The sequence below is a fragment of the Gekko japonicus genome, unplaced genomic scaffold, assembly GCF_001447785.1.
Source record: "Gekko japonicus isolate JY-2015 unplaced genomic scaffold, Gekko_japonicus_V1.1 scaffold1153, whole genome shotgun sequence".
Taxonomy (NCBI): Eukaryota; Metazoa; Chordata; class Lepidosauria; order Squamata; family Gekkonidae; genus Gekko; species Gekko japonicus.
Window position 1 is genome coordinate 330,280 of NW_015163122.1, and position 23,713 is coordinate 353,992.

Sequence of the window (23,713 nt, forward strand, 5' to 3'; positions counted from 1 at the left end):
GTGCAGGCTTAGCACTTTAGACGCATGATGCCAGACTTGCTGGATACCATTAATGCTGTGACTGCCCATCTGGAGGTGACACCTCCTGATATGGCCAAGGGAGAACTCAACCCACAAGGTATGTCCGTGACTTTAAGGAGTTTTGGCCCTTGGTCAAAGGGTAGATACAGATAGGGCATTATGAAGCTACAGTTTTCATGGCCCTGTTGGATGAGTTGCCCATACCTCTATTAATAGGCCAGGATAACCTCCATGGAAAGCCATGAATATAGCACAATTTCAGTGAGGGGCCTGGAACACCTCACCTCAGCAACAGTGGTTGATGGGGGTAAAGACACTCTGCAAAGACATGGGCTGGTGACCACGAGACTGACAATACCGTGGGCAGGAAGTACCCAAATAATGGAAGAGAGAAGGGTTCAAAATGAGAGGATTGAAATTGATCATAAATTTAATACTCGGATGGATTGGATTAATCCAAGACACGAAATCATTAATGTTATTCCTGTTCTTAAATTTTTTTTAAAAATGTCATCCAAATACCGATGGTATAATCTGATCTCTTCAAAAAAATGTGTTGACTCTACTATCATATATGAATGTATTTTCTAAAATGGTCCATAAAAATGGTGGCTACATCTGGAGCACATGGACTCCCCATCGCTATTCCACATACCTGTAAATAGAAGTCCCCTTCAAATCTGAAATATTGTTTTCAAACACAATATCTAGAATATCCATTAAAAACTGAGTTGGTGGATGTTTGTCTGTTCTCTGTTCCAAAACATTCTCAATAATTATTCTCACTTCCTCCTCTGGAATATCCGTATATAAAGCTCCTACATCCACCATAACTAATATATCCTCTGTTGTAATGGACTGATTTTCTATCAGTTCTATAAAGTGCTTTGTATCCTTAATATATGATGTTACGGTCTCTGCCACTGGCTTTAAAAAGCCATCTAAATACTGCGCCAGAGGTTCTAATGCACTCCCACTCCCTGATAGAATTGGCCTGCCTGGGGGCGGTCTGCCATCTTTGTGTACTGGGACCCTAGGATCAGGGTTCCCTCTAAGCTGAGTTAGTGTGAGCTAGCTCACTGTTTTTGAGCCTCCAGCTCACACATTTTTGTCTCCGCTCAGGAAGGATGGCTCCAGAGCAAACTAATCTATGCAGTAGCCAAATTGCTCACTCACAGCTTTAATGCCAGTAGCTCACAAAGTAGAATTTTTGCTCACAAGACTCCACAGCTTAGAGGGAACATTGCCTAGGATATTTATTGCATATAAATTTGGCTGTATTATCATCTATATATACCATTATATTGGCCTCCTCAACTGTGATTTTAATAATATTAATAATATGGGATGTTGGATCTGATTTTATTTTAATGTAATATTCTGGATTATTTAACAGGTTATATACCATTCTCTTATACTCTGTTATATCCATGACTACTATGGCCCTACCCTTGTCTGCAGGCTTAATAACAATGGTGGGATCCTGACTCAGTCTAACAGAAGTCAATGAATCTGGTCTAAGGCCCTCTGGGTAAGCATGGCATAAGTATTACAGGTGCAGCCATTTGACTATAGGGAGTTGGTAACCATAGTTGTGCAACAGGAAGGGAGTTTGTGTGCTGGCCCAGCATTAGGCACAATTGTGGGCTCTACAAGCATGGCTTGTTATCTAGAGTGAGCGGCTTGGGAAAATGTTGTTATATTGAGACCCCAGTACTGGGATTTGTCTGCTTACCCACTGTCAACCATGAACAGTAAACAATGCATTATTGACCAGGCTAAATTGCTTTGTATGGCCTGGTTGCTTTACATGATGCCCTTCTGGACAGGTAAAAAAGGGTGTAAGCTTTACCCATTCTCTGTCTCAAGCTGTGAAATTATGGCTGTCCAAGCCAGGTGAATTAGCCTTGCATGCCTATTGTATGCCTTGACCTGCCTTGGGAGGTGGAGGTTTGTGTGCTGGCTGAGCAGTAGCCATAAATATCTAATGACAAAAAAAAGACCTTTCAGCCAGTGAGGGGGCCTTGAATGGCCTCCATCCGGTTCAACCCACTTTTGTTGGATTTCACTGTCAACAACCTGGGACCACCAGGTTTAGATCCCCTGCTGAATCATGGAAGTCTCAGTTGCAATGCAAAGCTGCACTTTATAGTCATTTTATAGTAACTGCATGCTACAGATAAAAATAAGTTGTGACACCAGCTATAAGTTTACTCCTGCTGTCTCCTTTTGATATGGTATATCAGTATGATAAATAATCAGTGATTTGAAATAGCAGCAAATTCAAACTATAAACAGAATTCTATACTCTATCCACCCAGTGAAACACACTGAAAAGATAAGGCACTATTGCCCCCTGCACTTCAGAATGAAATCATGAGACACAAGTGTAGAAGTCAAATTGGGTTTTATTAATAGCTGATCTGCACAATTATTAAACACTGCCCTTCCCTTTTAGTGAGGGTACCTCTTATAAGTGATGGAATTAGGGCTACCAGCTCCAGGTTGGGAAATACCTGGAGATTTTGGGAGTGCAGCCTGAAGAGGGCGGAGTTTGGGGCAGAATAGCACAGAGTCCAAAGTGGCCATTTTCTCCAGGTGCACTGATCTCTGTCATCTGGAGATCAGTTATAATAGCAGGAGATCTCCAGCCACCACCTGGAGGTTGGATGTAGAAACAGCAGAGAGATCACGGGAAGGATGCAAACAATGATGAAAAACAACTGTGATGTGCCCAAGACCATCTTAGACAGCTCCAGTCAAAATCATTGTATCCCTTCCAGTCACCCTTTACTTCACAAGAAGTCCTTTGTTTGCTCACCAAGCAGGGTGATGCCATTGTGGCCATCACAATCCTTGAATGGACCATGAGGCTCCCACTGGGCCATGGCTGGGACTGCCTTACCTCAGGCAGGCCAGCCAATCAAGAAGACAGTGGTTATTTAAACCAGTTCCTCGCTTGCATATCAGGATTTTGCTGCATGCTGGATCAGCAAAGCAGTCTGTAATGCTGGCAAGCTTTGGAGCAAAGTGGGGTTACAGCAGCAACCAGCACTAAAAAGTCAGGAGATGATTTATTATGTAGATCAACCTCATTTATGTCACCTTTCTCTATATCTACACAAGGAACACCAGAGACACAGAAACACCATCACTAAAGATCAAGTACATACTTAGGGATAGTTAATTTAAAATCTGCAGACTGTCCTGGAAGACTGGCTTCTTGATATGGAGATGCAAATTCTCCACATTTGTGCAGTTTAGGGCCTTTTCGTGCATTTTTTTATGCACATATTTAATACTATGTACATACCTTCCCCCCCCCAAGATACATGAGGAACATATTAGAATTAAAATACCTTTAGTTATCAAACAGAGGAACCCATGAAGATATTTTTTTAAAAAAATGGATATTGAAACGAATATGCCTGTTTCTACATTTAGAGGTTAAAGAATGAAACCTCATTGTTGATTTAAGATTAAGCATTTATATTTTACTGGGCTCCATGTTTACTTCCATAATATTATTTTACTGGGAATAATTTATGATTCCCATAATTTATACTGATAATTAGTATCTAATATTAAAGAAAGACTTTAATTCAGCAGATATTGCTGAGTGGTAACAGGGTAGTGGTATTAATGAAGGCTGTTGGAAGATGAGGGGGGATGCCTTTTTCAGCATTTCCAGGGAGAAGGCTTTTCTATGTAGATTGTTGCTAAATCGAGAACTTCCATCAACAATATTGCTTGCTGCTTGTTTAGCTAAGTAGCAGCTGCACAGAGTGTAGAACACTATATTAAGTTAACATTAGAGTAACTCCATTAAGTCACATCAGACAAATATTTATACAAGGCAGTACAAATTGTCTGCTGCCAATATCTAGTTATCATGAAAAACTGCTTGGGCCTACTTCTGCAGTTCAGGCAAAAAGCTGGAAAGATATGATTACCACAAGTTGAAATTCTGCAGTGCTGTAATGTTTTAAGGTATGTGTGTTTTTTTTTAAAAAAAAAAATGCTTTGAGATAACCATTATTTTGGGGAGGGGAAAATGCTCACGTATTGCTAAATTCCAGCTTTGTGGCTATAAAATATAAACATGGTTTGTTCCATCACTTCAGCATCTAGGAAATGCTTAATTCAGTGATATTTCTTGATAAGCTTAAATAGCATCCAGTATAAACTATATACACATTTGTTTTTGCCTGTGCATTCAATCACTATATACAATAAATCTTCCCTAAATGTGACAGAAAGTGAGGGAATTCTGTATTAATGCTCCATAATGGGTGTATAGTTAAATAAATTTTATGAAAGCAAAGGTGTCTCATTGTTACTAAACCTGCTTTTCTGTAGCAATATTTTCACATGATTAAGTTAGAGATCAGATAACCTTCTTATGCAGTATATACCCAATAGCAATTTAGAAACTCAATATCTACTGCATTATTCTAAAGACTCATTCCATTTTCAAGGAAAAATGAATACAAAAATAAAGAGATAAACTAAATATAAAATGTAAAACATGAGAAAATTTATCATTTGCCAACATAAAAGCAAAGAACTGTTGAAGAAGGGAACAAAAGCCAGGCACAGTTATAAGAGAATATGGGGAAAGTAGATAAATCTGCAATGTTCCTTTTTCCCATATGCAGTTTGGCTGGGTTTTTATTGAGGTGCATATGCTTTAGTTCAGGAAGTGTGAATTGTACAATCATCTCCATGATGCACTTTGCAACTGCAGGCTACATATCAAATTAATTTATGCCCCTCTGCAAATTTTCAGCTTCACTTGATACAAAACAAAAAGGAGCATTAGACCCAGCAGTGAAGCAACCCATGAACCACTTGATTTACCTTGCTCCTCACACATGAGAATGAACAGAGATGTTTGAGAGACCAAAATACTGATGGGCTTGGAAACAGCAGAAAGGCATATGAGCAGGAATCTGCATAGTCAAGTCAATACAGGTATACATTAGTTTGATTGTCATTCATTAAGAATCTCTTGGCACTCTCATCCATAGGATATTTTCATGATATAATACTTTCTTTGAAACAATTACAGAAGAATTCACAGAGAGAGAGAGAGAGAGAGAGAGAGAGAGAGCCCTGCCAAAATAATTTCAGCTGAGGGAAATTTCCTTTCTAATGTTTCCATAAGGGTGAATAGCAGTTCCCAATGTTGTAAAAGGGCATAGCTATCTTAGGAGGAGGGCACATATAAATTCATGATAATCAAAATAAGATATAAATGTTTGTATGTTGTTGAAAACTGAAAATAAAATGATAAAAAAGAACTTTCAAAAACAAGTTTAACAGCTAGTTCTGTAGGATTATCAAATGGTAGCATTGTAATATCACATTTTAGGGATAAGGAAACAAAGATAGATAACTCAACCTGGAGACGGCCTTTGGGTTTCACTCTGTAAGCTGGAAGAGAGAAGGAGTAAAACCCTTCTAAGTGAGTCATAAGAGAGAGAGGGGGGGAGGAGATTGGATTTATACCCCACCCTTGACTACCCAAAGGAGTTTCAGAGCGGAGGTGGAAAAATGCCAATCTTCCGGTCTATAGCTCAGCGATGGCGGACACTCTCCCCTGAAGCTGGGGAGGCAATCCGTGCTCCAGGGGTGTTGGAGGAGTGCCACCTCAAGTGGCACCCCCAGGTGAGCCTTAGTTAAAGGCTCCGAGCTGGGGGCACTGGGGGGGTGACCTCTTCGATGGCTAAAAGCAGGAGAATTGAGGCGCTCCTTTTTGCCCCAATTGGTCCACCCCCTGCGAGGCTCGGTTTTTACCAAGCATAGCTGAGGCCAGCCGGGACAAGAAAGAAGGTCATCGAATGGGCGAGATTACAAGGAGTCTGTGAGCAGACCGTCAATGAAATGGAGAGAAAACGGAGCAAAAAAGTTTTAAAAGTGAGTTCCCCCCCCCCAACAGAAGCGGCGTCGGGAAAGAATCCCAGACGTAAACTTTCTGTCTTATTCCCTGGGTTTTTTTATTTTTTTTCCCTTTTCCTTTCTATTTTCTGTAGTTTTGTAGGTGTAACAAAAGCAATAAAGATACCCTGTCTTCAGGGGATTTTTTTAAAAAAAATCATGGTCATTGCCCTGGGAACATTGAGAGTTAGTTTTTTTTGGGGGGTGTAGGGAGAAAGTAAGACTGGCCCACTTGATAGCCTAATGGCTTATTATCAAGGAGGATGAGATTGATATTGGGGAAATTTTTTAATATTTTAAATTCTTTCTAGTGATTTCTTGCAATTTATATTTTCTAAATGAAATAATAATTGTCTGGTATGTATGTTAAGTGCTGTCAAGTTGCTTACGGCAACCCTATGCAATAATGTCCTCCAAAAGGTCTGTTGTTAACAGCCTTGCTCAGGCCTTGCAAACTGAGGTCCATGGCTTCCTTTCTTGTGTCAATCCATCTCACGTTGGTTCACCTTCTTTTTTTGCTGTCTTCAGCTTTTCCTAGCAATTGGCTGATAGATGGTGTTAAAATATGCATTGTATTAGCTGGTGTGCCCTTTGTATTATGAATTTGTTTTTAAAGCAGGAGATGCTGTGAAATGATAGACTTTTTGTGTGTGTGCATCTCTCTCTTAGAGAGCCAGTTCGGTGTAGTGGTTAAGTGCGTGGACTCTAATCTGGGAGAGCCGGGTTTGATTCCCCACTCCTCCACTTGCACCTGGCTGGATGACCTAGGGCAAACTGTAGTTCTGATAAGAGCTATTCTTGAAAAAAGAGCAGTTTCTGTCAAGAGCTCTCTCAGCCCCACCTACCTCACAGGGTGTCTGTGGGGGCCAAGCAGACACACTGGAAGAGATGGATGGTGACCCAGGAGGAGCAGAAGGCGGCACGGCTAGAGATGCATACGACTTGCGGCTAAGGGGACCTAGATAACTCTTTTGAAGTCAAAGACCTGCAGTTGAAGGAGAAAATGAAAGAGACTTTGTGCACATTGAAGAAAGAAAATAGACAATTACTAAAACGGACTCACTAACTCTTGAATTCATTGACATAAACGAAAAGTTATTATTTTTATGACTAACTGAATACTAACTGTTAATGACCTTCCTTTCTTGGGTTTTTAGTCATAGTGTGGGATTTTTATTACTTTCTGTCTTATTCCCTGGGTTTTTTATTTTTTTTCCCTTTCCCTTTTCTATTTTCTGTAGTTTTGTAGGTGTAACAAAAGAAATAAAGCTACCCTGTCTTCAGGGGATTTTTTTAAAAAATGCCAATCTAGCAACATTCATCATTTGGGCCTCCATTGAGAATGAGCCATCCAAAATCACACCCAGACTCTTCACTGTTGTCATTGGTGTCAGTGCTACATTGTCCAGAGCTGGGAGTTGGATCCAATCCTGTCCCCCAATGACTCAGGTACAGGACCTCCATCTTCGATAGATTTAATTTCAGCCAGCTCTGCTTTAACTAACCAGCCACAGACTCCAAACCCTTGGCTAAAATATCTGTGATGGTGTTCAGCTGGCCATTCAACAGCAAATATAGCTGGGTGTCATCAGCATACTGATGACAACCCAACCCAAAAATCCGGGCCAACTGGAGGAGGGGGTGCATATAGATATTAAATAACATACAAGAAGAGATTGCCCTTTGAGGGATGCCACATACTGGGTATCACAGTGAAACCCTCTCCCCAAGTGCTGCCTTCTGTCCCCGAACATGGAGAAAGGAGACAAACCATTGCCAGGCTGTCCCACATATCCCCACATCAGCAAGGTCATTAGACTGTAATCAACTGTGTCAAAAGCTACTGTCAGATCAAGTAATAACAGCAGCACTGACCCACCTCAATCCAGGTGTCTACAAAGATCATCTGCAAGGGTGACCAAAGCTGTCTCCATCCCATAGCCAGAGCAGAAGCCAGACTGGAATGGATCCAGAATAAAGGGATCTTCCAGGAAAGCTTGGAGCTGTTCTGCTGCTGCTCTCTCAACTACCTTACCCATAAATGAAAGATTCAAGAATGGGCAGTAGTTGGCTGGATCAGTCAGGTCCAGGGATGGTTTCTTTAACAGCAGCCTTACCACTGCCTCCTTGAACAGGGTGGCCTCAAAGGAAGAACAAACCACAGCCGCGCCAAATAATACCATCCAGCACCTGCAAAATAATGGGCTTACATGAGTCAAGCCATCTCCGATTGCACAGCAGGTGATAAAAGAGTTACAGGGATCAGCAAAGGCCAGAGCCTTACTGTAAAAGGATATTGCCGCTAGGTGTAAGGTCATGGTTCTGATGCAAGGCTACACTCTTTAAGATGTGCAGTGTAATGGAGAACATGCGCCTTGGTGACTGGAAAGTTCATGCTGATGGCCAGTGATGCCAGAAAAGACAGAATGGAAGGGAGAGCATGGTCATAAGACTGGCAGGTGGAGGGGGCGAAGGATGCAAATACTCTCTGTAATATCACTTGTTCCCAAGGCTACACAGTTCCTCTGGAAATCAGTCTGGGTGTTGCTGTGCATCAGAGGCCAAAGCCCAGAACCTCAATTCCTGAAATAAAGACAACTTCCACAGCCTCAACCATAGGCTTGGCAGAACACCTCTGTTTTACAGGCCCTGTAGCCTGTGATGGCATTACTGGCACCTTCAACATATCTTACTGGAAAAGAGATGTTACCCATAAGGTAAGCAGGAACAAATCTCTGCACAAGGCACATGACCCTTTCAGAGTGATAAGACAGCCAGTTGGTAACGCTAACTAGGGCCTGATTGTCATTATCAAAACATGATGCATTTATTATGGAAATAGCCCTCCCCCAAATGACCACTGCCACTAATACTGGGAAAAACTCAAGGAATGTAAGATCCGTAAGGATGCTAGTTCCAGTCCAATGTGAAGGCCAATGCTGTGTGTGCCAACATTCTGAAAAGTAGACTCCAAACTGCCTGCCAAGTCAGAGTGAACCTGCAATGCATCACCAGGGGATAGGGCCACTTGCCACATTGCTACCCCATTAAAGTTGGCTAAGAAGTCAACCACACACTCAGATCCTCAACCCCAGGTGATTCTAACGTGGTGAGGGCTGGAGGCACCAATGGTGGAACAAGCTAGTCAAGCACAAAATGCACACCCAGGGGTAACTAGCCTATGTGTGAAATAGAGGTAAGCAGGGACAGAAAGGGCAAAAAACTGAACCTTAACACTAAAATTCAGAACCTAACAAAGGTTAGTAAAATGTGAAAAAGAGGGCCAATATTAAAAACTAAATGTTGCCACTCAATTGTTTGACCTCTGAGGAAGGCCTATGCAGGCCGAAACGCGTCAGGTCAGGTTTTTAAAGCCCGTGTATATTGCTATGTTATATATATATATTTGATGTGAATGGGCCCTTATATATGTTTTAAATTTGTACTTAATAAATACATGTAGCTTTTTCTATGTATCTTTTACATTTAGTTTTTAATATTGGCCCTCTTTTTCACATTTTACTAACCTTTGTAACCCAGGAGAGCCTGAATCTCTTTAAGTGTGCATTTTTTCTTCTTGATGACCTGAAGCAGTAAGGCCTTGAGGCCTGAAAATTTATCATCAGGCAGGCAAGAAATGCTGTGCATGGAGCCAAGTAAAATGTCCAGATAAGTGAGCTGGGTGACATGGCCCTCAGTTTTGTTTTGGGCCAATGGAACCCCAAATTCAGGTGCCAGACTTTGGAAAGCAGACAAATGGTTAGTGCAGTCAGGGGTCCCAGGGAACCCCCCAAAAAGAAACCATCCAGGTAATGTGTAACCCCGTTTCCCTGGTTAGGGGCTTTGGTAGTGATTCGTGTTGCTTGTGTAGTTCAGAGTGGTTTGTTTGCAAGAGCTCTAAACTTTGAGCATTGCGAGTTGCCTTGGTCTGGGGTCCTAGCCAAAGTCTATATTGAATGTTTGCTGGATGGAAGAGCAGAAAATTTCACGCCATTTCTCTTTTGAAAATGGCTTGTATCAAGAAATATGGCTTTAGGTCCATTTCATTGGGTTTTTAGGCCTTCCAGGGAGGCCTGGATCTTACTCTACCTAGGTCCACAGCAGGGTGGCCCAGCAGGGGGTGGTTGACCTTCAGGAAGGACAACTCACCCACCCTGGCCAGGTCCAGGTGAGAGTGGTGGCAGCTCAGAAGATCTCCAAGGTGGGAGAAAACCCACTCACTCTGGATGCTGGTGGTAGGGCAGGAGAGGAGATTCATGGTCATGCAAGAGAGGTTGGCCCAGATAATGGCATTGTGTGACCAGTATTCAAGGGGATTGGCATTGGTGGGCTCAAGGGACTCAGCGAGGTACTCCCTCACCATCTGCTTAATCCTCTGCCATGGTATGCTTGGCCTTCCCACCACTGCTGCTGACCTCCCAAATCACCACTGACAACCTGTAGTGAGGCTTCTGTCTGGTTTGGCTCTTTGAGGCAGTGGTGCTGGGCTGCAGCTCCTCCTTCCCATCCCCCTCCTCCTTAGCTTCTGTCACCCACTGTTCCCTCTGGCCATGCCTGCTGGCCTGAAGCCTCCACACTTCTTTGCAGAGCTCACACTTTCAATCCATGAGCTCTGTGTCATGGGTCAGCCAAGGCTCAGCAATAGGGAGGACTCCTCAGGAAAAGCCAGCCTTTAATCAACAGAAGTTGACCAACAAGAGAATGAGATGCAGGCTTGTCAGAATTCATAGCCAACAACTGGTGCAGAGCCACCAACACCCTCCAGCCCTGATTCAGCAGGTGGACCTCAGTTAGCCACTCCCAGCCCACCAGTATCTTCTACAACTTTAGAGGACTGCAGACAGAAGCTGAGAATAGAACTACAGGCAAGAAGGCAGAGTGTGTGCCTTCTGGCCTGATGCCAGCTGCTTGCTGATGATGAGGATGAGTAGTTGCAGGATTACTTCTGAGCAGCTGGCTGTGAACATAATCCTTAGGCATGGAGGTATAAAAACCAGCAAAGAGAGGCTGTTAGGTGTCTTTGTAATGTGTATGCTGGATGCTGACCTGCTACTACTGCCTTGCCTGACTCCTATAACTCTGATCCTCTGACCTCAGACTGAATGACCTTGCCTTACTTACTCTCTGCTCCTGTGACCTTAAACTGAATGACACCAGACTTTGAAACCTGCCTGCCAGCCAGTACGCTCTGCATTACAGAGAGAATGGTGATGTTCAGCTCCTCTTTTCCATGCAGGATGGTCAAGGAGGAGATGACATCTTGCACCATGTTCTTTTGCCCCCTCCAAACATGCAATCGTGCCATAGGTGGAGTTCCAGAGGGTGGGTAGGCCCAGGATGAGCCCGTGTTCAGGCTCATCCCCCTCCCCTGCCTCTCATGCAGCACAAACATGATGCTGTGCAAAAATTGGGAAGCCCAGCACCAGCAGGTCTCAAGCAGGGACTGCAGCTCAAGGGTGGCAGTGTTCCAGGTGGTGCTCACAGTCCTCTCCAGCCACAGAGCATCTTTCACCACCAGGGAAAGCATGTGTGCCAGGCAGATGATACCCTTGTGGTGCTCAGCCTTCACCACTGCCAGCATATGAATCTGTTTGCCACTGTTTGGTCTGCACCCACCCCCTGTGACTGGAGCATAATCACTTAGTAGCCAGGTGGCAGGAATGTCCCTTCCTGGGACCTGGGACCAACATTCCAGACAGTGAGGTCCTCTAGTTCTATATCTTTTAGAGAGCAAGGACCAAGTCTGTCTACATATGGTATCTGGCAGTACCTCCCTAAAAGCACCTCTGATGGCCATAAATCTATGCAGACAGCCACCATAAAACCAGAGATCAAACTATGCAAACTTAAACATGCACACTACTTTTCTCTGTGCATCAGCTTTGGAAGTGTACTCCCCCACCCCTCACCACCCCACACAGAGTCTGTTGGCCCTAGGAAGCAGGATTGCCATCTCACCACTTTAATTCTGTCATTACACTGCACCCCTCAGTAAGACAGGAAGCAATAGCACATGGCATGCGTGTAACCCCACACACAGCACATTTAACTTCAGAAACTGCTTTATTCCTACCCCTCTCCATCATGGTAACCTGTGGAACATCTGCTAACACCAGATATGATATGCTGTGCAATTAATGACAGTGTGCTAATGATGCAGCACCTGTGGTTTAATGATCTGTCAGAAAAGACAAACATGCAAACAACCAACCCTTCAGAATGCTACCACAGTTGAAAAATGTATGCACAACTTACCAGAATCATTTGGGCAGATGTCCTCCAAGTTAACTGTTGTTGGAGTCTCATAACACAACAGTTCCCCTGAAAGCACTTCCTGATGAGCAGAAGAAGCTGGCTTATCATCTTCAAAGGTGATGCTGCATGGCAATCTCTTGGGCTTCACGCTAGCATCTCCTTTCGGGATGCTGTGTAACTCCTTATAATAAGGACATGTGGTTGGTGAATGACCAGACCTTGAATTATGAGCAGCCACCCGCTTATACTCAAGCCACAAAGTTTTTGTTTTTGTTTGGCATTCCTTGGGTGTCTGCTTATGGCCATGCCTGGACATCTCCTCTGAAATCCACTTATAACCGTTATAATTCCTGTGAGAGGATAGCAGGACTTGCTGGATTATCTCTTTTCCCCAAAATGGAAAGAGGTCAAGAGTTTCCTGTTCCTTCCAATCTACTCCCCTCGCCCTACTCATTCTTCTAGCAGCTGACCAACAAGACTAACCTCACAGATATGCAGACAAACCACTCGCCAACTTCAACCCACAAAGAGAAATTTGCCTCCCTGAGATATATCCCTGTGATCCACTTGGCAACAAGTCACTTACCAGCCAATTGTGTCTGGGCATGGATGGGTGAACATTAGGATGTTTGCTACAAACACCTTCTTAGGTTAGCAACATCTGTCTCACCAGTCACTGATGCCTTGAGCACCTGCTGCCCAATGAACTACTTCTCTTGTTTCCAGGTAACAACAGCTGATCTCACTATATCTCAATGTATCTCAAAGCAGTGGAGTCCAGGCATCTCAATGGTGCTGAAGTGCTATATTGGTTTAGAGCTATAGCACACACCTTAGAGCATTTAAAAAAAAAAAGCGAGAAAGATTGCATGATGAAAAAGAGTGGGGGGAAAGCGACATTGTAGGAAGCTCTGCAGATATTTTAAACACAGTGATTCAGAAGTGCAAAAAAGAGGTGAAAATAGAAGCAGTTTCCCTCAAAAAAGGCTCAGCCATGCTTTGCTAACCTGATGGAAATGGCTTTGTATGAACAGGTAAATAAATTCCATTAGCAGCTGGTTACTAAAATGAGTCTATCTGAAATGACAAAAAAAAATCCATTAGCAACCAGCTACTAAAATGGAATACAATGTCTGTTTGAAAAGGGCCTTATATACATCCTCAGCCCAAGTTCTAACTTGTTTTATTTTAGTCCCTATAGACTTGAGGAAATCAGTTTATTTATTTATAACATTTTACCCCGCCCTCCCCGCGAGTGGGCTCAGGGTGGCTTACAAGAGGGCACAAGCATAAAAACAAGATAAAACAATAAAACCATTAAATTACAACATAAACAAGTGAGGCAACTGGTGGTCGACTGTGTCAAATGCGGCCGACAGATCTAATAACAACAGTGCCGCCACACCGCCTCAATCCAGATGCCTCTGGAGGTCGTCAGTAAGGGCAACCAGCACCGTCTCCATCCCATGACCCGGGTGAAAGCTGGACTGGAGTGGGTCAAGGATAGAAGCGTCATCCGGAAAGCTCTGAAGCTGTATTGCCACCGCCCTCTCAATCAATTTGCCCAAATAGGGCAAATTAGACACCGGCCGATAGTTGGCCAATTCAGCCGGGTCCAGAGTTGGTTTTTTCAAGAGAGGGTGGACCATCGCCTCCTTGATTGCCTCAGGGAACCATTCCTCCAAGAGGGACTTGTTGACAATCTCCCTTATGGCACCTCGAAACCCCTTGTGGCCCGCTTTAATGAGCCAGGAAGGGCACGGATCAAGGCTGCATTTATTTTATTTTTATTTATTTAACATTCGGCTTTATATCCCGCTCAAACCCCCTTATCCATGGGGTCTCTGAGCGGCTTACAGGTCGGTGCTAGTCACCATTTTTATCCCCTGACTAGGGCCACATATTTATATGGGGTGGGGAAACCTACCAGGACCCTTGTGGTGGTGGTTGGTGTTGTTCTTTCATCCGGCTCAGGTGTAGGCGGTTTCCCTGGCGGGGTGCTCCTCTTCGGCGCTCGGTGGTGACTTTCTCTTCTTGAGGCGCGCGACTCCCGCCTCCTTCCGGCCTCAGCAATGTCCTTTTCCGGCTCCGCTGTGCCGGCGCTTGGCGTCATCGCGCGCCCTTTCCTCGGCGGCGGTCGCATGATGTTTCTTACCGCCCCCACCTCCCCACGCCGCGCCATCACACTGGAGCCGATGTCTCGCTGCCACCATCGCCGCCGCTGCTGCCGCCATCCTCAGCCACCACGCTAGGCAGGGTGCCCCCCACCCGACTAAGGGTGGGTACCCATTTATCTACTTGCAATTAAGTTGCTTTCGAACCGCTGGGTGTGCGGGATGTGGTTGGATGCACAGATATGAGCAGTCTGTCAACTTCCTCCAGACTGAGTGCCTTAAAACATTCTAATCCCTGTGAAGATGTGTAAGGGGCGGGGGGCCTCAAGTTCACTCACTGTTTCAACTGTGGTGGGGAGGTCGCAGCGGAGCGCCAAGACTTTGTCTGCGAAATAGCTCGCAAAAGCCTCACAGCCAATATCCAATTCCCTACTGTTTTGTCTGCCTTGTGGATGAGCTGTCAAGGACTGAATTGTTCTAAACAATTAGGCTGGGCGTGAGCTTGCAGATACAATCGTGGCTGCATAGAATTCTCTTTTAACAGCCTTGACTGCCACCTCATAGGATCTCATAAACATCCTATAGGATGTTCTTGATGCTTCGTCGCGGGCACGCCGCCACCATCTCTCTAGCCGTCTTAGCTCTTGCTTCATCAGCTGCAACCCCTGGGTGTACCAGGGGGCAAGCCTAGAGTGCAGACGCAGAGGGCACCGGGGAGCGATCTCATCAATGGCTGTGGAGAGTCGGTTATGCCAGTCCTCCACAAGCTCATCTAATGAGCTGCCAGGGGGCATCTGATCCCACAGAGCCATCTGAAGCCATACAGGGTCCATTTGGCTCCGCGGGTGAGCTAAAATCTGCTCACTGCCTAAACAGGGTCGGGGTGGGACGTTTAGACAAGCCTTCAGGGCATAGTGGTCCGACCATGGTACTGCCATTGCAGAAATCCGGTCTACTGTTTGAATTATAGGGCACAGTATTGTCTTTTGCACAGGTAAATATGCCTCTTTGAGTTGGGGAGATTATTTGGGGCTTGATGATCAACTGCAAATTTCCTGGATGGGCCACAGAGGAATGCACTGGGCCTCCCCATTAGACACCATCTCCACCCAGTTTTTCTATCACAGCCCTCCCAACGCAATAATAATTCAGCTAGGAGTAAATTATTTACCTGCTTAAAAAGGCATGGTGCTGCTGCGTTCCATTACTTCAGATATTCAGATCCTCACTTCAGGTCTGCCAAGTACAGTCATTTTGGTCTGTACTTTTGGAGCATTGTGAATGGTGGGGGACCATCACACCAGATGAAGTAGACTTAGCCAGGAAAAAGGTTTTCAGGGTGATGGGGAATCTTATCAAATCTTTTGATAGACTTATTATCAAACATGTAGATATTTCATTTTATCGAACAGCAGAGTTCAGGGCTGACAGCATTCACCACTCAGAGTGGGATATGTACATATGGCTCCATAGCATTCACAATGGCCTGCATTGTTGGCTACAGGTTTAGGAGCTTTGGTAGGAGCAGGGGGAGCTCCCCTGCTTTAATGGTGGTTTGGACATTGGGATGGTTTTATTTTGTGGAGGCTGGACCTGTATGCCCACCTTCTCTGTTTGGGTACTCCCTTAAGGGAATTTGGGTGTGGCTGCATTAAGTAGCTTGCCTGCACAGGGGGCTGCCATCTGGCTATCTCTACCAGATGGCAAGGTAACCATGCAGCAGCCAGTGTCCATGTGGTCCGCACTGTATTGCCATACCACAGTTTCCCCTCCTCAATAGACCATGAGTCCGCAACCATCATTCAAGGTTATGCCCCAACTACAGATATTGAAGAGGAAGAAATTGAATGCTTTTATGCAAGTATCCAGGAAGAAATTGATCAAACACCTAAATAATATAGGCTGATAATGATAGGTGACTATGCAAAAGTGGGAAACAAAGTAGAATCAAATATTGCCAGAAAAATTCAGCTAGGAGCACAAATCTGGGCTAGATGCAGGAAAGCAACATAGAATTCTGCAAAGACAGTAAGTTGTTCATTGTGAACATGTTTCAAACAACCAAACAGATGCCTATATGTGGATATCACCGGATGGCCAATACATAAATTAAATAGATTATATAATTAGAACATGAATGGTCAATATCAAAAATTAGAATAAAACTGAAGAAAAATACCAAAACATTCATAGTGCCAAAATATAATCTCAACAACATTCCTGAAGAGTTTAAAGATTATGTAAAAACAGATTTGAATTACTATGTTCAAGTGAACGTGAACTAGAAGAACTATGGATTAAAACCAGAGATATTATCAAGGAAAAATGCCAAAGACTATTCCTGTAGTCAATAGAAATTAAAAGACTCAACTCTTTAAATAGCCTGCAGCAATTATTGGACCACTGCATTAATTTCTCATTTGAGTAAACTGATACTCAAAATCTTACAGTAAAGACTGTTGCCATGTATGAAATGAGAAATGTCAGATGTTCAAGCTGGGTTCAGAAAAGAGGCACTAGAGATCATATTGCAAATTTACATTGGTTACAGAAACATACAAAAAAAATTCAGACGAAAATCAGCTCATATTTAATAGATTACAGCAAAGCTTTTGACTGTGTAAATCATGAAAAGAAAGGTTGATTTTAAAAGAAAAGGATTACCACAACATCTGATTGTTCTGCTGTGCACACTGCACTCTGGACAAGAGGCTATTGTTAGGACAGAATGTGGAGGAACATAACAGTTTCCAGTTGGAAATGGTATTAGACAAGGATGTATTTTATCCCCCTTTCTCTTCAATCTGTATGAAGAACATATCATAAGGAAAGCTGGATTAGATTTAGATGAGTGCAGAGTGAAAACTGGTGGAAGGGAAAGTAACAATTTGAGATATACAGAGGACACCACATTACTGACAGAAAACAGTGAAGACCTGAATCAACTGCTAAGGAAGGTTAAAACTAAATGTTTTACAGCTGAACATCAAGAACACAAACTACTAGGGAATTACATAAATTTAAGACTGACAATGAATAAATGGAAATTGTTCAAGATTTCTTGGCTCCATGAGAACTCCACCCCCTCCTCCAGCGGAGACTCCTATGGTTAGTGCGATCCCTCCCTCTTATTTTGTACTTACAAACTAAGTGCCAAGGGAATCGGAAACTTGGGGAGTCTCAAAAAGGCACCTGGGTACAGCCATGACACTGGAAAATCCAAGGGAAGGAGAGGAAGGGTGTGCTGGCATTACAAACTGATTAAGTTCAGCTGTGTTTGTCCCTGGACCTATCCAGAACTCAGTCCCAGGATTTCAGATCATATGTCCCTTCCATAAAACTTCACAATTTCCTTCCTCCTACCTTTTATAAGTGTGCCTCTTCATTGGTGTGTTTGTGTGCACACATGTGTGGTTACTTAAGGAATTAGTTCTCAGGTGCCTAGTGTAGGTTCCTCGCTATTTTATTTTTTGTTTTATTTTGTATACAATAAAATTGTCTGTGTTTACAATCACTCTCAGACACTCTTTTTATCTTAGGGTATTCCCACTGAGATCCACCCTGGTATAAACAAACTTACAAGGTTCTGTGTTATTCTTTTTTGGAATCCTTATTAAAGCTATTTCCCCCTTCTCTGTGTCCAGTTTAAAGGGAAGAAGGCGCGCATCACTATTAGCGGCTCCAAAACCGATCAGCGACATAAAGGGTCGGTGGTCAAGTTGGGTGTCTGTTCCGACTCTGAACTATGCCTTGTATTGGCTTTGTCTCAGTACAGGGCTTTCAGGGGCAATGCGGATGGATACCTCTTTTGCCATGCAGACGGTAGCCCGCTGACAAAGCACCAGTTTTGGGCTATTACAGCCCAGGCCTTTCTGGAGTGAAGTTTGGCACTCACTCATTCAGAATAGGAGCAGCATCCACTGTGGCAGTCTTAGGCTATCCCACTGCTGATATTCAGAGGGTGGGCAGGTGGCGATCAGCTGCTTATAAACGTTACGTGCGCCCTCTTCCTGTATTGTGAGTTACTGTTTGCAATGCTGTTTGCACTGTTGGATTCCGGAGTTCACTGTCATTTCTTCCTAGGAGCTGTGTTTTGTGGCAGGAGATAGATTCTCATCTCTGGACACAGCTACATCTTCTGGGTGGCTCATCGGCCCAATCGATTGGCCATTGGCTCGCAACTGGGCCTCAGCCAGTGGGCTACGGTCAAGTGAAGGGGGCGCCGAAGCCTACGCTGGCCAGGCCTCCTCCCTCTTCTGTTCAAGGACAGTTCTGCCTTGCCACCAGATGTTTTGGTTATCCACCTGGGAGGTAATGACTTGGGATTCCTGAAGGGGAAGGCCCTTATGTGGCAAGCCAGGGAAGACCTGGAATACATTCAGCACCAATGGCCAAACACAGTAATTGTGTGGTCGGCCATGATTCCACGCCTAGTATGGCATAGTACTTGGGACTCCAATGGGATCGAAAGGGCTCAGCGTAAGGCCAATGGGGAGCTTCATAATATTTTAAAGGTTGGATTGGGCCATTACTTGCTTCACACTCCAGATTTGGCTTGATTTTTCAGACCTGTACAGAGGGGATGGCGTTCATCTCTCTGAGAAGGGAAACAACATTTTCCTTCCGGATCTGCGGCAAGGGCTTAAGCTAATGTTAGGTATTCGAGTGGGTGCAGGGGCCTAAGCAGAGGCTTGACCCTTGCGGTGGCAGAATTAGGTTTAAATAAAGTTCAGCGGCTATGTAAGCATCAATTAATAACCCCTCGGGGGTAGAGGGGTCTGCAGGATCAACCCTGCAGCCATGCGGCCAGGGATGAGGATTGCAGACTGCCTATGGGGATGGCCACAACGAAGACTCAGCGCTGGCCATGCGGTGGTGTTTGAGGGCTCCTGAAGGCACATCCCAATCATTGGCTCAGCTGGGTTTGCAAGCAGCTTACAGTTGGCTCCAACCCGGGGCCGTGGTGTCTTGCCTTTTATACAGTTAAGGATGGGGTCAAAGCCTTGACCATGCCACTGTTTCATGTTTGCCCTTGCCGTTACTTTAACATGTTAATAAAGTGGCCTTATTTTATCCAACCTCTGTTGTCTGACTCTTTCTTCTGTCTGAGAGGGCAATTGTGCACAGTATACTAAGATAACTATAAAATAAAATAATTTGCAATTAAGAAAAAAGGTGACCAGGATAAAAAAGGGGGGTAAGGTATTGTTTAGAATCGCCCTGTTTGGTCAAGTTACAACCTCTAAAGAGAAAAGGAAGAGCTGAAAACAGATGATGGCAAACAATGGATTATGCAAAAAAACACCATGTTTCCTTCCAAGTGTTCTAGGCTTTTACTTTTGTAGAAAAAACAGGGAATTTGTGCCAGCACATAGTCGGGTGCAGGCAAATTCTACTCTGCATCCCATTAAATCTCAGAGAAATGGCCCACTAGGCTTAGTATACCTTATTGATGATAGAAGGAACATAGCAGTCTGCCTTTAAACTACCTATGAGCTCTAAGGCTGGTAGATTGATAAGAACACCCAGCAGAGCTATCCATGGCTTTGATGGATCATTGGTATTAACTGTCCTAATCCTGAGTATGTTTGACAGACTGAAGTATTGAAAGGGATCTTGTGTTCTTTCATTAATTTCAAGGAATATGTGTGTTTCTTGTTCACACTCTTAGAGTTAAAGTTATGCTAGTATAGCGAGCTATTTCCCAATATTACATCATTATACATCATTACACATCCTCTAATTTGACACCTGACAGCCAGGATTGTTGCTCTTGTTCACATATTTGAACCAATCTCTCCTATTAATAATCGTCATTTGGGGTGGCAAGATTGCATGTGCCCCCAAATCCATTGGCTCTCTCTCATCTGCCAAACTGCCAATCAGAAACTGTTGCCACCGACCCAACCACAGAGGCATAGCCTGCCGAAATTCCCCTCAGAACACCGCATCTTAGGTTTTAGTTACTAGTGGTTTTCTTTCCTTTCTCCTTAGTTGTAGCCTCCCCTCCCTAATTTTTGGTTATAGTTTGTAGTCTTTTGAAAAAACCAATAAAAAACTCCCCTTAGGGGGACTTAAAAAAAAAAAAGAATACCGCTTCGCCTGAGGAGAGAGAACATTTGCCAGGAGAGCCATTTCCCTGTGGAGCCTTTCTTCATGCTTCTGCCCATCGTGCACCGCCAAAGGTGGCAAGCTGCCACAAAGCCGGCTGGGTCTGGGTAGGCCTACCACCCACTTCGCCATGTCCACAGCCTGAGACTTGGTCTCCTCTGCACGCAGGCCACAGGCCCTCCCCGAGCCCTCCTGGGCCCGGCCCAAGTGCACTCCTCACCCACCACCCCTCCAGTTCAGCCACCAAGCTCACCCCGCTCCCGCCGGGCCACAACTTGGCCACCTGGCAACTCGCGCTGCCAGCAGCAGGTGTCTGGGACCGCCACCAGCACAACCGGCAGCCTTGCCCCTCTCCCGCATGCAGGCTGTGGGCCCTCCCCCTGACATCCTGCCACAAGGTTCCCGGGCCCAGCCCAAATGCACACCTCAGCCGCCGCCACCCAGACCCCAGGAACCGCTGAGCAATGCTCCCCTGCTTGGTGATTGCCAGCAGTGGCGCCATGGGCCCCCATTTAAACTGCCTGCATTGACCCACTCCAGCCGGGCCGTGACTTGGCCACCCGGCAACCCGTGCCGCCAGCAGCGTATGCTGGGAACCACCAGGGAGAGGCCCCTTTCTCACCCAAGTGCCACCACCAGCCTTGCCCTGCTCCCACATGCAGGCCGCGGGCCCTCCCCCAGCTGTTCTGACACAAGCCGCCACCAGTGGCCTGTTCCTCAGCCAAAGTGCGCGCCTCAGCCACAGGACGATGCTTGCCTGCTCATGATCTCCAGCAGCGGTGCCATGGGGCCCCGTTTCAGCTGCCATGCTTGCCCCCCTCCTGCTGGGCTGTGACTCTGCCACCCCGCAACCTGCCCCACATCGCCCTAGCACCACCACCAGCCTTGCCCCACTCCTGCCGGTGCACGACTTGCCCGCCCAGCCAGCTGCACTGAGAAAACAGCACCCAGCACTGCCCCTACTGCCCCCCAAGTACGAGAGGCAGCCAGGGATGGACCACACCACCACATTGGCCCAGAACCCACCAAGGCCCCCCCGGCCACAGATGGAAAGTTCACCGAGTGCTGTTCCAAAGGCAGTGTTTCTCTACCAGACATTCATAGTGCTCCCCTAATTCAGAAACTCATGAGTGGCCAACATGTTCATTCCAACAACTTCATGCAACACATCAGATCCATTAACAGCAGTCTTGCATTTGCATTCGATGGGTTCTCAAATCCAGCCACAACCAGGATACGGCCCTTACTGCTTCAGAATTAATGGATCCATCTACCATCGTGCTGGAGCACTACATCCTGACAATGATGAGCCTAGAAAATATGCACAGCTGTACATCCTGTATTCTGATGATGCTGCAACAGCTGCAACTTCCAGAGATTCAGGGATGCAATGCAAAACTACTGCAGATCCTGAGTGCATGGATGGCCAGTAACAACCCCTTTGCTGATGCATGCAAGATGCTGTATGAGGTTGAGCAGGAGAGCACTCAGGATGCTTACCTCAACCATGCAGAGCCTTCGACAGTGACCGTGGCAATCATTCATGACCATCACAATGATCCCTGGAGATACAATGCCCCACATTGCAATGAGGTGGCCATTGTTTTCTAGAATGCAGATGGTGAGCCTCCACTCCACCAAGACCTATTGATTCACTGCCGTTCACAGAACAATAGTGGCATTAGAAAAACAGAACAGATCAGCATCCTTGACCCTAACTTGGAACCCCTGGTATATCCACTTTTATTTCCACTAGGGGATCAGAGTTGGGGCACAGATATTCCATTGCAGCAAAGACCAAAAAGTTTGCTTGCTGTCAACTCTGTGTCTGCTAACCCATGATCAAGAGTGACTCAGATGCAGTATTACCAATACCGTCTGGCAACAAGACATACATTCAATCCTTTTCTATTAGCAGGGAAACTAACACAACAATACATTGTAGATGCCTATGTCAAGGTTGAATCAAACAGATTAAACTACATAAGACAAAACCAAACTCTACTTTGTGTGGAGAAATACAAAGGCCTTATGGATCATCTGCAGAATGCTGAAGACGATTCTGAAACACTGCCAGGCAAAGTACTCATCTTGCCATCTTCATTTCCAGACAGTCCATGGAATATGATGCAGAACTACCAGAATGCAATGGCTATTGTTCGAGAATATGGCAAGCCAGACCTTTTTATCACCATGACTTGCAATCCAAAAGGGCCAGAGATCACAGAAAACCCACGAGGCCAACCACCCCCACACCGACCAGATTTGGTAGCTCGCATTTTCCACCTAAAGCTCAGAGCCATGATGAAAGACATTACCAGAAAACATATTTTTGGAGTCATAGTTGCACATGTTCATGTGATTGAATTCCATAAAAGGGGCCTTCCTCATGCTCACATATTATTCATATTAAAAAAGGAAGACAGACCAGAGACAGCGGAGCACATTGACAAGATTATTTGTGCAGAGCTTCCAGACCGGGAATTATATCCAACTCTGCATGCACCCGTCCTTAAGCATATGGTTCATGGGACGTGTGGGAAAACACATCTCAACTCACCATGTATGAAAGATGAGAAATGCACAAAAGACTATCCAAAAAGTTACCGGACATCAACTACAGCCAAAAAAGGGGGTTATCCCATTTACCGCCGTCGGACATCTGGAACTACTACTACCCCAACAGGACACTCCATTGACAACAGATGGATTGTGCCATACAACCCATACCTACTTTTGAAATACAGCTGCCACATAAATGTGGAGGTTTGTGCTTCTCTGCAGAGTGTCAAATAGTTCTTTAAGTACAGACTTCCGGTTATGGCTGCGCGCCCGACGACTGACTCTCGGGTTAGCTCCCGGAGTCAGATCGCCCACACGCCGTCTGGAGGGGTCCCGCGTATGCGGAGATCCTAAGGAGCCCTTGTTAAAGGGCTCCGAACCAGGGGGCGCATTTGGGAGATTGGGGGATGCCTCTTGCCGGCACGAAAAGCCGGGAATTGAGGCTCCTCCGCTAAAGTCTCCCTTGCCCCAAACGGCTCCAGCCGCCGGCGAAGCGGAGTGGTGAAGCGACAGAGATTGATCCGAAAACGAAGCTGAGCGAATAATTGTAAGTCGACGTCGTAAAGTATAGGCTGTTAAAAGGGCTCCCCACCCCACCCCGGAGAAGCGGAGAAGGGAGGAGGGAGGATTCCCCCCACCCATAAGAAAGACTTTTAAAATGCCAAAAAGGGGGGCGAAGCACAAGATTGTATAAGCGCCTTACCTTCTGG

At 45.2% G+C, this 23,713-nt stretch overlaps 1 protein-coding gene across 1 annotated transcript; it reads left to right on the forward strand.

The window, feature by feature from the left end:
* Positions 1–27: 27 nt before the first annotated feature.
* LOC107106689 lies at positions 28–23,237 on the forward strand. The gene is made up of 4 exons (XM_015406873.1): positions 28–118; positions 8,473–8,678; positions 21,665–21,870; positions 22,289–23,237. The coding sequence occupies exons 1-4, from the start codon at positions 28–30 to the stop codon at positions 23,235–23,237; spliced, it is 1,452 nt and encodes a 483-aa protein (XP_015262359.1).
* The last annotated feature ends 476 nt before the right edge of the window (positions 23,238–23,713 follow it).